This window comes from Penaeus japonicus, unplaced genomic scaffold, assembly GCF_977035675.1.
Source record: "Penaeus japonicus unplaced genomic scaffold, GWHDUDI00000001_assembly GWHDUDI00000022, whole genome shotgun sequence".
Taxonomy (NCBI): domain Eukaryota; kingdom Metazoa; phylum Arthropoda; class Malacostraca; order Decapoda; family Penaeidae; genus Penaeus; species Penaeus japonicus.
In genome coordinates this window covers 8,061,469-8,076,468 of record NW_028234424.1, presented here as the reverse complement: position 1 = coordinate 8,076,468, position 15,000 = coordinate 8,061,469, and the positions used below count along the sequence as shown (strand labels likewise).

Genomic DNA, 15,000 nt, shown 5'->3' with positions numbered 1-15,000 from the left:
AGCATGTATCGACTGAGCCAGTTCTTCTAGTAGACCCGCAAGTTCTTGAAACATATGGGACCACTGCTCAATACACCAAAATCCGCCACTGGGGTCTCCTTAGACTCAAGACAGGATAACAGTCCAATCGACGAAATCAAGGCCTGTGACCTTAATGCTACCCCGCGTTGATCCGTATTGAGCTTGGGTGACGGCGCTACCCAGTAGTGTTGAAAAGTGTCGATGCAAGGACACTTCCTCGCCTCACTTGTGGATTCAGAGGGAAGCTATTATTTTCTTCCAGTACTGGTATATAGGCATGCTATTAGTTCAGTAATCGTCATTGAAATACGTCTGTCTCGAGATCTCCTGGAGAGATTCTATAGGCACTACGTAGAATATTTTCTTGAGGTCGATGTAGGCTGTAAGCAGCTCATGGCCGTGCTTACTATGAGTTTATTCTGAATTGGGATTGGTCTGGTCTCAGGTGCCGCATCTCAGGAGAGGGAGAGTGGCCACTTTAACTAATGCCTTCTTCAGCAGTTCACTGGGGATGCCTGCTGTCTTTCCTTCCTTTAGCTTGGAGAACACATCCCTTAACACACCATAAAGCACCCGCCCAACTGAAGCAACTGAAAGTAGCCACAATAGTATTGATTTTGATTTAAATAGTTAAAATCTTTAGTTTACGTCTCCGTTGTACAATAAAAGAAGCACCCATATTCATTTCTATTTGTGTTTCCAGTCTCCTACCAGACCCGAGGACTCTCCCCCAGTTTATGATGAGGTCGTAGGCAACCTGCCGTCCTACCAAGATGCTCTTGCTATGGTATGGAAGGAATATTTTTATATTTTTTTCTTATTATTTACCAATTTCTGTCTGTCTATTTGTTTAGCTTAGAATATTTTTTATTCATATTTGTCTATGTTTACGTGCATACATTTGTATATATGTTCATTTGACATTTATTTTTGTTTATATATTTGTTTATTTATTCATTTATCAGACAATCAATTTATCCGCCAACCTGCCAATTCATTTCATTTCTCAGTTTGTGTATTCATCTATATTTGTCTATATATTTACCTATCCGTCCATCCGTGACCTTATTTTGTTGCGTGTTTATATTTTCCTATTCGATACTATTTGACTAACGATTTGTTTCTCTCTTAACCGCGAAGACCTCGAATTCTGCTTTCGAGACTGAGGTTCCTGCACCTACGATGGTCGAGGAGACTCAGCACAACGACATGAGATCCGAGGACAACGCAGCCGACGAAAATGGATCTCAAGACAGTACGGGTCACATTGATAAGAACACTTCGATGCCTGGGTCTCCAAGCAGGTCTGATGGACGAGTCCCCACAGAGGTTCGTGAGACAGCACACCAGACAAATGTCCAACAGATAACTCCTCCAGAGGAAGATCTTCGGGGAAATGATCATACAGAGATCCCCGAGGACTTTCCCAAAGGACGTCATTCGCAAGAGGATGGCCCTGTGGAGATAGTTCCTTCAGACGACGATGGTCCAGGAAGTCGGGCGTCAACAAGAAGCAGTTCGTTCAACCCATCTGAAGCTCCCGAAACGCAAACGCGTTTCTAGAAGATTGTCCTAAGTTGTAAATATTCGTCTTTTTACTCCATGTGTGAATCCGTTAGATATCATTTCCTATTAATTATACGCATTATAAAGTGACAGACTTGTGCGATATGTATATCTTCTAAATTAACAGTTCGTTTTGTTGTTTATGTCAATATGTGTTGCTTTCGTTGACAACTTATAAATATATCTCGTCAACATTTCAGGTCATTTTCAACAGCACTTCTGTTGCAGGAGATTCCTTGCATTTAGACGTTGCTTTTTAAATCTTGATACACAATTTACATATGCAGAATGTAAATATACCTAGTCATTCAATGTTTTGCCTTGATAATGTAAAATATTTGTTTTTATTCGTATATTGATAACCATGTCATGGCACTTCGTGATATTGTGATAGCTAATAAACATTGATTACTTGTTTATAGAACCGTATTCTTTTGTTTATCAAATACATGGTCTTTGTTCCATTACAAACACGAGTCGTATTCGTTTCTTAAATATATATATATATATATATATATATATATATATATATATATATATATATATATATATATACACATATATATACATATACATATATACATATGTATACATAAATATATATATATATATATATATATATATATATATATATATATATATATATATATATATATATATATATATATATATATATATATATATATATATATATATATATATATATATATATATATATATATATATATATATATATAGATATATATTATATATATATTTATATATATATTTATATATATATATATATATATATTATATATATATACATATATATATATATATACATATAATACATATATATATATATATATATATATATATATATATATATATATATATATATATATGTGTGTGTGTGTGTGTGTGTTATAGTATGCACGTGCATGCATATATATGTGTGTGTGTGTGTGTGTGTGTGTGTGTGTGTGTGTGTGTGTGTGTGTGTGTTGTGTGTGTGTGTGTGTGTGTGTGTGTGTGTGTGTGTGTGTGTGTGTGTGTGGTGTGTGTGTGTGTGTGTGTGTGTGTGTGTGTGTGTGTATGTGTGTATATTATATACATATATATATATATATTATATATATATATATATATATATATATAATATATATATATATATATATATATATATATATATAGTATATAATATGTATATATATATTATATAAATGTATATGTATATATGTATATATATATATATGTATGTATATATATATATGTATATATATATATATATATATATATATATATATATATATATATATCGTTTCTACGAGCTCAGGAACAAACTCGAGGGTGACCACATATAGATGTATATGTATATGTATATGTATATATATATATATATATATATATATATATATATATATATATATATATATATATGTATATATGCACATATGTATATGCATATATGTGTGTGTGTGTGTGTGTGTGTGTCTCCAGTAGCGCACACACACTGTTAACATGCGTGTATACATTTACATACTACAAATTCACCACACACACACACGTTATTCTCCATCCTCTATCTTTCTGTCTCACTGACACATTTTAGTCTTCAACCGCAACCTTTCTAGTCAAGCGAGGCAAAAAAAAAAAAATACATATAATTCATGAGAAGGAAGCTTAATGCTTTCAAAAAATCAAAGGCAACAGAGACAATTAACATTTTATTGTGTCCTCAAGATACAAATAAACTCTCGTGAGGAGTGAAGGCGTCGCATGGAAGAAACCGTTACGCAGGGAGGTTAGAAGAACACGTCACCTGAAAGTTCAGCTACGAAGCCATGCCGGGGTCGGTGAAGGAGTGCTCCGAGGTGGTATGTCTGTTAGGTGTTGTGGGTGCTTGGTGCTTGGTGTTGTGGCGTCATCAACTCATGGAATTGAAAACGAGAGATACTGAATTACGTATGGATGATTTTTTTTTTTTTTTTTTAAGTAGTGGCCTGTGAATGACTCTTTTCCTCGTTGATGGGCTTGTTAAACATGGCCGAATGTCAAATTTAGAATGACTCATCCATGGTGAATATGCACTATTAATTATTTTTAGGGAATTCCATTCATTACTTTAATCTTAACAATCTTGTTATGAATAATGTCTGTGGCCTATTCCAAATCCATCACGATGATGATTCACTAGGTCTTTGTCATCACTAAATTTGTTAAATTGTCTAGCTCTCAGTGTATTATCAAAATATCAAAATGGAGTGAAACGATTATTAGTGTGACTCACAATAATCAAAACTTTTAATCATTTTTAGATGCCTGTTGATGACTCCATAAAAAACTCTTTGGAAGTTGAATTTCGGTTTTGGACATGCTGAGTCTTCAGTGTGAGGTACAGGAAGTAATTAAGTGTTATCATGTGCTTGGAAGACAAGAGTTTTTTGAGATTATATATATAATTTCGCACATGTAAACAGAAGCATTAAAAACAAAAGAAAATAGTTGTCATCGTGAGTGTACATGTCTGTAGTTCTTGTAAGTGGAGGGTGGGGGAGTGGATGGTGAACGACCTCGATCAAAAATCAAGAGTAAAATGGCGAACATAAACAGAGCACTCATACACCGAGGCAACATCGACAAACAAGAGAAGCTGGGACAATTCAAAGCCACGCCGGTACTGGAACAACAGGAACACTCATTTCCAGGACACAAAAAGTCGTTTACTGGAATTAGAAAGGTTGGTTATACAAAACCACACATCTCCATCTTAATGAGAAACAGATGAACACTTAATACACATTGGTTACACTTTTTTTTAAAAAGCAATGAGTTCATTTCTTTCTTTTTTTTACTGTATTTGGTTATCATATATGTATACATTTTTTATTTTTTCTACCTGATCCTACCCCCTGATTCATCCATGAACAAATGGAGATGAATTGAGAATGAAAAGACTGTGTTCCTCGTATCCAACTCGGCCAAGATAGTCAAAGAAGAGAAGGTTACTATCGAGCACCGCCTGGGAATCGTGACTACCTGACCTAAGGCGTATTTTTGTTGGCTAAAATGTGCAAACTGCTCAAAACCCCTTTTATGGCCGGAGTGACTTTATAATACATCCCCTAGCCGCACTGGCCTTGGGATGTATTCCACAACCTCCGCGGACATAAAGAATGAAGCGATTAAATCCATATTGTCTTCACCAAAAACCTCACCTCACCTTGAATGAGGTATTTCAGATCCGCTCTACAAAAAAGAAAAATGATTTAATGTTCTTCCTCTTTTGTCTTCAACAGATTGCAGCCATTCCCACAAAAAGACTCCTCTTTGTTATACTTGATGTCGCACTTGTGAAAAATAGCTACACAATGTTTATAGTGTGACCTACTCACTTGGATGCCTGCTCTATACAGTTAATGCTGAAAGTCGAGTATTGACGGTTAATATCACGCGTCTTGTGTAGCCAAGTGCTTCGACCAGCCGGCTCAGTCTATGACTTTTCTATCAGATTGAATTGATTTGATATTGATGCTGCTAGAATTCATCTCTTTCCTTGAGATTTGTTTCTGAAACACATTCTCGAAAGGAAACCTTCAGTACTTGTATTTCTTTATGAATCAACATGACACAATCTGTAGGTGGGAAGTGACTACATCATGAAAACTGAGTAACTATAAGATCATTACAGTTACAGCATATATAGTATACTTCTGTGGTAGTAATTACGACATTGACACGGACGCATTATCTAAGATCTATATATATTTTTATCAACATCTTGCCAGTTCAACTGTCAAAAAGGAATAAAAGGTCAAAGGCAGATGAAAGACAAGCCATTGACCTTGCATGAGAGCTACGTAGACGGACACAGGTGTGCGTGACCTGCAAGGCAAGTAATATTGACCTACAAGACTCCACTCTACTCCTACATTCCCGCTGAGCTTACCTCAGGCAGCGCTGGTCAGACAACAGCAAGACGTTCAGGTCACTGTTCTCCCGGCTACGGGTCAGAGATCAGGCCCACTGAACCATTGACTCACTGCCCCCAAAGCATTATTTAAAAAAGAGAAAAAAAAAACATAGTATTCATCCCTGCTTCAGAAACCAGAAGCTAGAAGTTTGTCTTTGAAAAAATATCCTCGCTCTGAGATTCTTTTTTTAAAGTTTATTATGCAGGTTACATTATTTGCGAATGACCTAAAAAAAATCCATTGAAATGGCTCTTCATCACATAGCATTTCAAAAATTTCTGATGGAGTTGAGCAGGTGGTTCTCCTGTACCTGACCTAAGCTGACCCGCGGATACAGGTCATCAGCTTCCCCTCACTAATGACCCCAGGGCGAAAGGTCTCCCCTCACTTGATGTGTGACGGATGCTTCCTCGGCACCGTCTTGGGGCGTGTGCTCTCTCTACGTACTCGGAACTGACTCGTGCAGGATGATCTATACAAACCTGGAGAGGATTGGTGCATTTGCTTCAAGGATTAGTTCAGATTCAGTGCTTTGTTAATTAGTGGACTTTTGTCGTGCGAATGTGCTCAGTTTGGAGAAAAAAAGTGAAATAAAAACTTACATTATCCTTACACTAGTATCTTCTTCAAAAATATATCTTTACATTACTTTTGGACAGTCATCTCACATGAATCTCTCTGGCTACAGCCACTATATGGACAATGCATGACTAATGAGGGATGGTAATTCTTTTACATTCAATTTGAGAATGGTAGAGAAAACATTTAACAAACTTGAAACAATCATTAGGTTTACCTGTTTTTCTCATGAAAATCTAAAGGATTAAAATCCATTCACTTTTCAGTCCTATTTCACTGATAACCATAATCTAAATTTTAACCAATATATAGCTTGCAAATACTAATTGATACTGTAAGGTGTTGAAAACTTTATCATTCTTGAAGAGTTCGCCGCTGAACATGATGACTTACCATCCCCCTTCTGTGTGCTTGTGGGTAAGGCCCAGACACACAGCCTGAGGAATATTGTCGAGGTAAATCAATGACAAAAAAACTTGTCCTGATAACCTCTTACAGCACCAGCTTTTAAAAAGCCTTAGTTGGAAAGTATAGATGTCTCACAAGAGCTTTCCAATACAAGATATGACCAAGAGAGTTAAAGCACACTCTGTTGTTTTGAGGAACTTTTTTTCTTAAGTGGCGGAACACGGCTTGATTCAGTTAGAGAGCGTGTTTGAGTGAATGAATGAAGAATGACTTTGTGTGTGTGTGTGTGTGTGTGTGTGTGTGTGTGTGTGTGTGTGTGTGTGTGTGTGTGTGTGTGTGTGTGTGTGTGTGTGTGTGTGTGTGTGTGTGTGTGTGTGTGTGTGTGTGTGTGATATAATACACACACAAACATACACATAATCACAATGGTATGAAAGAAAAGCCATGTTCTCTATAGCTGAATCAAATCCTATGCTTTAGCTGCATTCCAAAACAGTGACAGTAGAACGAACATGCCTGGAATGCTTTCTATAAAAAGGTAATGATATAGCGTACAGGTCTGCAAGACTGGTTGGTGTGAGTTCCTGGCGGGTGGAGGACAAGACTCTAATTGGTGCGGGGTGCTGGTTGGTCCACAGTCTGGGAGACCTCTCGCCCTTCTTAACTTGGCCCTTAACTGATATAGTACCTAAAATTGCCCATTATGAAATGAATTACAATGCAGGGATTCTGTCATAATACAAGGTAGCATTTCCCTATATAAATAAATTCTGAAGTATGGTACCATGAAATAATTGCATGGAAGGTATTCTAAACATTCCTTGGTTTACTAAATCTTCCTAACTTCCTCACAGTATTATAACTGATTGCCAACTTCAGACGCGGAAACTCAGCCAAAAGGCGAAGTTCCTCGCTAAAAGTGGAGACATACACATTTCTATATAAAGCATCAGTAATTTCTGTATTAGCAAAATTTCTCCACTACTCATCAATTACCTACAGGGATCATTTCCATATTATGCAGTTTATAGAGAAGGAACCCACATGAAAGAGATGAGAAAGAAAATCCACGGGAGAAATACCACAAGAACAAAGATTCAAGAAGTTTACAGTGCACACAAGCCCGTAGTTGACAATTTTCACCTATGGTCTACAAATGATAATATATAAATGATTATATCTACACCTGCATTATCACCTGGCAGCCAAAAATATGGTCGCTATTGTGACGCAAAATCCTTAAAAAGAAACAGCAGGTATACATTCAAATATGTTGAAACCGGACAAATAATAAAAGTATGTACTAGTCAGGTTGCGGTACATACACTGCTGTTAACTGAGTGGACATAACTCTAACAATTTTTCAAATGTGCATCTTGTAATTAAATGGGAAAGTTATGATAAAGTGTAAATGGAGATGCACAAAATACTAACCAAAATAACAACAAACAGGAAATGGTAGGATCAAATATGTGCACCATGAAAACAATATACGTACTAATAATACATGCACAATATTCTCAACAAAGGACTATCGATATGCCATATAATCATACACATAAGTATGCACATCAATAAACTGCTACAGCATGTACACAATATCAATTGAAGGACCCTTGGCTGCAGATCATATGCAAAATATTATATGATTGTTTATGATTTGCAGTTAATATGCCACTTATAATTATGGTGGACTCAATCTAATATTTACTCCTTTTAATGGCTATTAGACCTAAAACTGCAGCCAAGGCTGAATTATTTGCCCTAATTTCACATCGGATTATCCACCCGATGAACATAATAACTGAATAATTTTCTTTCATAACGCAACTACATTTATCTGCAATCCACAACAGGTAGAGAAAAAAACATAACATATTTCTATGGGAAGAATTATGGCCTTCAAGTTTTCTTACGTGAGCATGAATGTGGCTTGACAAAACCAGGAGTCCCAGCTACATGTGGCTGGATTTAGATGACACAGTATGAAGTCCATCACTCTTCTTGTTGAATATGTATATGCAATTCTCCTGCAACCGGGCTATCATCCAGTAGAAACTTGACAACAAGTACAAGTTATAAGATCAGAAAAACAATACCGTACAGTAATTTACATGTACAATGGGTTACTAAGAGTATGTAATTATCCACATGGAATAAAACCATCTTGATTTTTTTTAAATATCCTTAAATATCTTCTAGTTTCGAATTATGGACTCCAGTTTACCATGCGACTACAACAGTACATGTATAGCACATCATGATGAATATTTACATATCTGAAAATTATTAACTTTCAATCTAATAGTATCTTCCTTTTAAGTGTAATAAATGTGATACCAAACGTTTGCTAATTCTAAACAAAACTTTGTCATGCCAATGCCTCTTTGAAAACTAAGAGATGGTAGCAAAACACCATCTTTAGGGGCTGTTAGAAAAGCTGATGAATTCATGTATCAATAAATGTTAGAAAACAAAGGGTATTTGAAATTTAATGCCATATCTAATTATAAAACTGTTTCAATGATTTGATTTATAATTTTTTTCCCTATTTTCCTTTTTTTTCCCCTTCTTCACCAATATTGTAATTGTGTTACCCTTTGGCTGAAATTCCTGCCAATCGTGTTTTTTGATTCAGCAAAAAGATTTAAGAGTCATGTCTTAATCTACATTTGTCTTTTTTACTGGTGCTATAATATCAGCTGTACAAACATCCCTAAAGATATTGTATTGCTATTCAAGCGATAACAAGACCATCCTACTGTAGCAGAAATTACACGTCATCACAGTTGAGGCACCAAGCCCCTAATACTGTTGTATATATCTATATATATATTTATATGTCTTGGATCAAAGAAAAAATATTAAACCACTAATAACAATAAAGAAAAAACATCACAATTGAGTTGATATTACCTTCTCGAGGCAAGAATAAAAAGTATAACAAGTGTGAATCACCCGAGTGATATGCCACTCCCTTGATATGGATTTTTATTTTCGGTAAATATGCTTCACCTGGGAATCTCGCTACGATTTCCTATTGGTAAAAATTCCTATATTCTAATCACAAAACATAAAATGGCACAAACTTATCTCTTAAAAAATGAAGATTACTATTTGTCTATGAGCCAAAATGTCTAGGAAAATTATCTGATAGTTCTAAGCTACATATAAGTTCATTTTTTAATAAATATAGTATTTTCCATTTGAATACCTCATTGAAGTTTGTAGTATTACTTTTCATAAGATTGGATATTAGCAAAAATGACCATTTTGGTATTATATAAAACAGATGAATTCAGAGAATCAGGTGTTAAAATTATGAGAAAAATACATTGACCAAAATAAAGAAAGGATTTATAACAGAATGAAATCCTTATTTATCTTAGTAATATAGGAGCATTGATATTTTAGTATTATCTGCAGAAACACAATGATTACACAAACCAACCAATCATCACTGATTTAATATATGTACAAAGATAAAAAACTCACATCATCATTATTTTTCTTACGAGTACTTTATCCCAACTCAGTATTGACGTCGCTGTCTTTTTTTTTGAATAACACTTTTTCCAAAAAGGATTTCCTCTTAACATTCCAGCCAAAGAGTGTGTCATTGACGCTCTTCGTAAGGTCCAGCAGCACAAGGTAAGTCTGAAGAATTTTAATCCTTATGCTAAAGGTGGGTTAGGGATGTCATGCCTGGAAAAGAGGAGCATTTTTATACACTCCCAGAGTGAGAGAGAGAAAAAAAACTGTATTGTCTCTTCTTTACAAGTCAACACTGGACTGGGTCACTTAAGCAGTTCAAAAAAGGGGGTCTCATCCATGTGGGAAGAGCCAATTTTGAATTTCCCTGGAACAACTGCAGTGTCTTGCCTTGTCATTTTCTGCTTTCTCTTCTTGTCATGGATGCACTTGATTGCTGGTGAAGAATATTCTAAAAACTCTAGGATATATTTTGGTTGAACGAAGCCCTTATCTCTTAACATTCAGTCTGCTATGTTCAGAAACAAACTTTTCAGACTCTGGCTATTATAAGATAGGAGTGTTGTTTCCTGACAGACTGCACCTTCTGGTATATCCATAAGAAAATCACACAGTATGTACACACGAGAAAGAGGAAATGTCCCCTATATAAAGAGAGTATTAAGTAGGTCTTATAACAGATTTATTCATATTCAGAGTTCAACCTCTCAAATACTCATCCTTGCACAACTAGTTAAAAAAAGCTCTCAATACACAAAAAATTCTCTCCCCTTCCCTAGATCACAATGTAGACCAATATATTAATACTAAACGAAGCAAATGAAACACTACTTCGACATAACACCATTGATTTTGTTTTCCTCCACATGCCTTTGCTACTGTAGTCAACACAACTATCACGAGTAGAGCTTCAGGTTGCTACACACATGTGCCACCACCAGCAGTGATAACATGGTTACTGATGGAAGGATGAGAGAACCAGCTCCTCCGCACTGCTTGATCTCGTGTTCCTGAAATGACAATGTCCGTCACGGGTATGAGACAAAGAATCAAGTCATGTCTGTCATATCTGTGCCTAACTAAAGTCTATTGTATGTGAGCAAAAAATATCAAGTGGGAATAGTTTGACTGACTCTAATATTCTGACGAGAAAAAAAAATCATAGATTTGGACTTGCCCAAATACACTTGAAAACTAGCACTGATACACATATTAAGTGTTGATAAATATCACTTATTGATGACCATTTCAGAATCAAATCATAATAAATTATCATTACCTAAATAATATTTACAATGAAAAAAAGAAAAAAAAAATCAGTTAATAATTCCAAGCACTTATCCCCAATTTGCTAAGATTGTATGCCTGAGAAATATCTAGCAATATCTTTATGATGAATTTGAATGTAAGAAAAACCTGTTTTGATAGATTAATACATGTGGATTCAGTATGTGACATATCGTATAATGAATATCTTTCTATTAACAGACAAGATTTATGGAAAATCAAAAATACTCATCATAATGGTAAAAACAAGTGATTATGCTTTTATCCCTTATTGTTAGGAGCTTTCAAAATTTGTCATGTCTGAAGAGAATTTTTGTACTGGTTGAAAAGAAATTTCAACATATACATACTTTAAGCCAAATATCTCATAATGAATATACATATATCAATCTCTCTCTCTCTCTCTCTCTCTCTCTCTCTCTCTCTCTCTCTCTCTCCCTCTCTCTCTCTCTCCCTCTCTCCCTCTCTCCCTCTCTCCCTCTCTCCCTCTCTCCCTCTCTCCCTCTCTCCCTCTCTCCCTCCCTCCCCCTCTCTCCCCCCCTCTCTCTCTCTCTCTCTCTCTCTCTCTCTCTCTCTCTCTCTCTACCTCTTCCTCTCTCTCTCTCTCTCACTCTCTCTCACTCTCTCCTTCTCTCTCTCTCTCTCTCCTCTCTCCTCTCTCTCTCCTCTCCCTCCCTCCTCTCTCTCTCCTCCTCTCTCTCCTCCCTTCCCCCTCTCCTCCCTCCCTTCTCTCTCCCTCCCTCTCCCTCCCTCTCCCTCCCTCCCCCTCTCTCTCTCCCCCTCTCTCTCCCCCTCTATCTCTTTCCCTCTCTCTTTCCCTCTCTCCCTCCGTCTCCCTCTCTCTCCCCCTCTCTCTCCCCCTCTCTCTCTCTCCCTCTCTATTTCCCTCTCTCTTTCCCTCTCTCTTTCCCTCTCTCCCTCCCTCTCTCCCTCTCTCTTTCCCTATCTCCCTCTCTCCCTCCCTATCTCCCTCTCTCCCTCCCTATCTCCCTCCTTCTCTCCCTCCCTCTCTCCCTACCTCTCTCCCACCCTCTCCCTCTCCCTCTCTCTGTCAATCAGCCATGCATTCACACTTGCATACACTCACTCATTTTTCTCCAAGAAGGCAGTCAGTTCCTATGCACATTATGAAATATATCTATAGAAATATAGTATATGACATATTTTCCTCTGCTATGGCTATAAAAATTAGTAGCATTTTATACTCATGATTTAGTATGTATATTTCATTTTGAGTATTATTTGGAGAATAGTTACAAAAAACTGCATTATTTGCATTGAATAAATATGAGCACTGGCAAACACACAAATATATGAGATCATCTGAAATTAAGTCAATATACTTTTGCTTATAATGATCACCAGTGTATTGATATTTACGAATATCATCTCAGATTTTTTTTTAAATCTACTAAGTAAAGGGTTACCTTCTAAAGTTTGATAAAAAAAAAGGAGATCCAGTCAAGGTAACACTAAGAAACATTTACTCCTTAAAACAGTACATCACAAAAAAGGTCGGATGGGAGTACGTTACAGAAAAAAAGGAAAACTAGGTTAAACTTCTATTTTACAATATGTCACTGCTTGACTTCCTCAGGCAAACAAAACAGTAACAATACATCCTTGTACATGAGGTATTGGCACCTGTGGGTACTGGGCCACTTTATGTTGTAGCTGATTAGGGAACATTTATATGAGTGTCATGCCTTACGGTTTTGAAATCATTTCCTGTCATCGCTCAGTGAACTTAACAGTCCGTGTAAATAAAAACAAATGATATAGGATATAAATGTGATGAATTGCTATCTTCACAAAGAATGTATATTACTGTTTAAAAGGAGTGGATTGTTATCTTAAAGGAACAGATCAATGTATCAAAGGTATTCAAAAATTAATGAGAATATGAATAATTGTTTAAAACAAATGATTAAAACTATACATGTGCGATGGTTTCAATGGATAGATTACCATGACTGTGCTCTTTGTGTTTAAAAGAACTTATCAGTTCAGATCATAATAAAGATCAATAATGGTTATTAAAACATAAAGCCACTGTCATGTCCTTAATATATGGTACTTCATATCAGCAAAAAATGTACAGTGCTCAAAGATATTCAGGAAATGATCTCATTTTTGCCTGGATTTGAAACAGGTCATGTGGAGTTTATTCATGCTTCTGTAACTGTTTGGGGTTCCATAAATGATAAATAAATAAAATGTATAAACAAATAAAAAAAATCTGTTACACTAACAACAATCACCATCATCTGAATCACCATAATACACAATAATTATTCAACAGCTATCAGTAATAATCTAGAGAAAATATATCTCTATAAGACTGTGAATCCCTTGTCATGCTTGTCGGGAAACACAGTCTGTAAAAAGCCTGCGGAATGTAAAACCCGTATCATGTGGGAGAAGGAAAAGGGGGATTCCTCATTACGCAGAGCCAGAGTGTGGGCAGTGGGTTTAGCTCCCTACAAGAGCTTTATGTACACTGTTTATCAAAATCTATGTCACAGATACATAGTGGCGCATAGTGTCTTTATTATACTCCAGATGCAAGACATTGGTACTCTCAGAGTCAAGACCATAATATTTAGAAAGGAGGAGGAGGAAAAAAACATGACCTGTCTAGCATCCACTGCGCTCTAAAGGGGTTATATATACTAACAGGAAGGAGCGAGCACAAACGGTACATGAGCTACCACAAAACGGTTTCAAGGGCTAGCTGGAAATCTGGCTAGCAAAGGTACATGGGGAGGAGGGGGCAAACTCAACATGATGGGAAGACTCAGGAAAAGGAAATATAATAGCTGGGAAAAAGAAAGAAAGAAAGAAAGAGAGCAATAAAAATATGAGAGCTTTATGTATATATGTTTGTATGTATGTATGTATGTATGTATGTATGTATCTATGTATATGTGTGTGTGTGTGTATATGTATGTATGTATGCATGTATGTATGTATATGTATATATATATATATATATATATATATATATATATATATATATATATATATATATATATATATATATATATATAATTTACTTATATGTACATATATATATATATACATAAATATACATAATATATATATACATAAATATAATATAATATACATACATATATAATATATATATATATATATATATATATAGATATATATATATATATATATATATATATTATACACATCACATAGATATATAATATATATATATAATATATATATATATATATATATATATATATATATATATATATATATATATATATATTTGTGTGTGTTTCTCATAAGTGCAGTATTGAAATAAATGTAGTGTTATTTATGTAATGAAGAAGAAAAAAAAAATTAGATTTAAAGCACAATGTCTATCAAAAACAAGTGTGAAGTGTGACAAGTAAAAATAGTAAATAAAGCTGTTGTATACCTTAAAGAAAAAAAAGTAAAGCACACAACTTCAATTAGTGACTGAGAAAAATGGAAGGGGGAAAAGCAGATAAAAAGAGACTAGCCCACAACTTTTCAATATATGGATAGGTTCCTGATAGTACAGAAGCAGTAATAAAAGTGTGTGGTTGTGTTGTCCATTACAACCTCACAGTATAAACTCCAGTAATATTACACTGAGAATATTGAATACTTCATGAATAATAACTATCACTGTTATTTTCACTTGAGC

The 15,000-nt window shown here is 35.3% G+C and overlaps 2 protein-coding genes across 2 annotated transcripts in view; one reads left to right on the top strand and one right to left on the bottom strand.

The window, feature by feature from the left end:
• LOC122249619 (uncharacterized) overlaps positions 1 to 2,011 on the top strand; it is an 8,219-nt gene extending 6,208 nt beyond the window's left edge. Inside the window, exons 7-8 of the mRNA XM_043010677.2 lie at positions 725 to 808; positions 1,162 to 2,011. Coding sequence (XP_042866611.2) covers positions 725 to 808; positions 1,162 to 1,584 — 507 coding nt within the window. The 3' untranslated portion in view covers positions 1,585 to 2,011. The remainder of the gene's footprint in view (positions 1 to 724; positions 809 to 1,161) is intronic.
• Positions 2,012 to 6,801: 4,790 nt separating this feature from the next.
• Positions 6,802 to 15,000, bottom strand: part of LOC122249617 (voltage-dependent calcium channel subunit alpha-2/delta-3) — a 75,813-nt gene continuing 67,614 nt past the window's right edge. Inside the window, exon 31 of the mRNA XM_086549208.1 lies at positions 6,802 to 11,032. Coding sequence (XP_086405334.1) covers positions 10,919 to 11,032 — 114 coding nt within the window. The 3' untranslated portion in view covers positions 6,802 to 10,918. The remainder of the gene's footprint in view (positions 11,033 to 15,000) is intronic.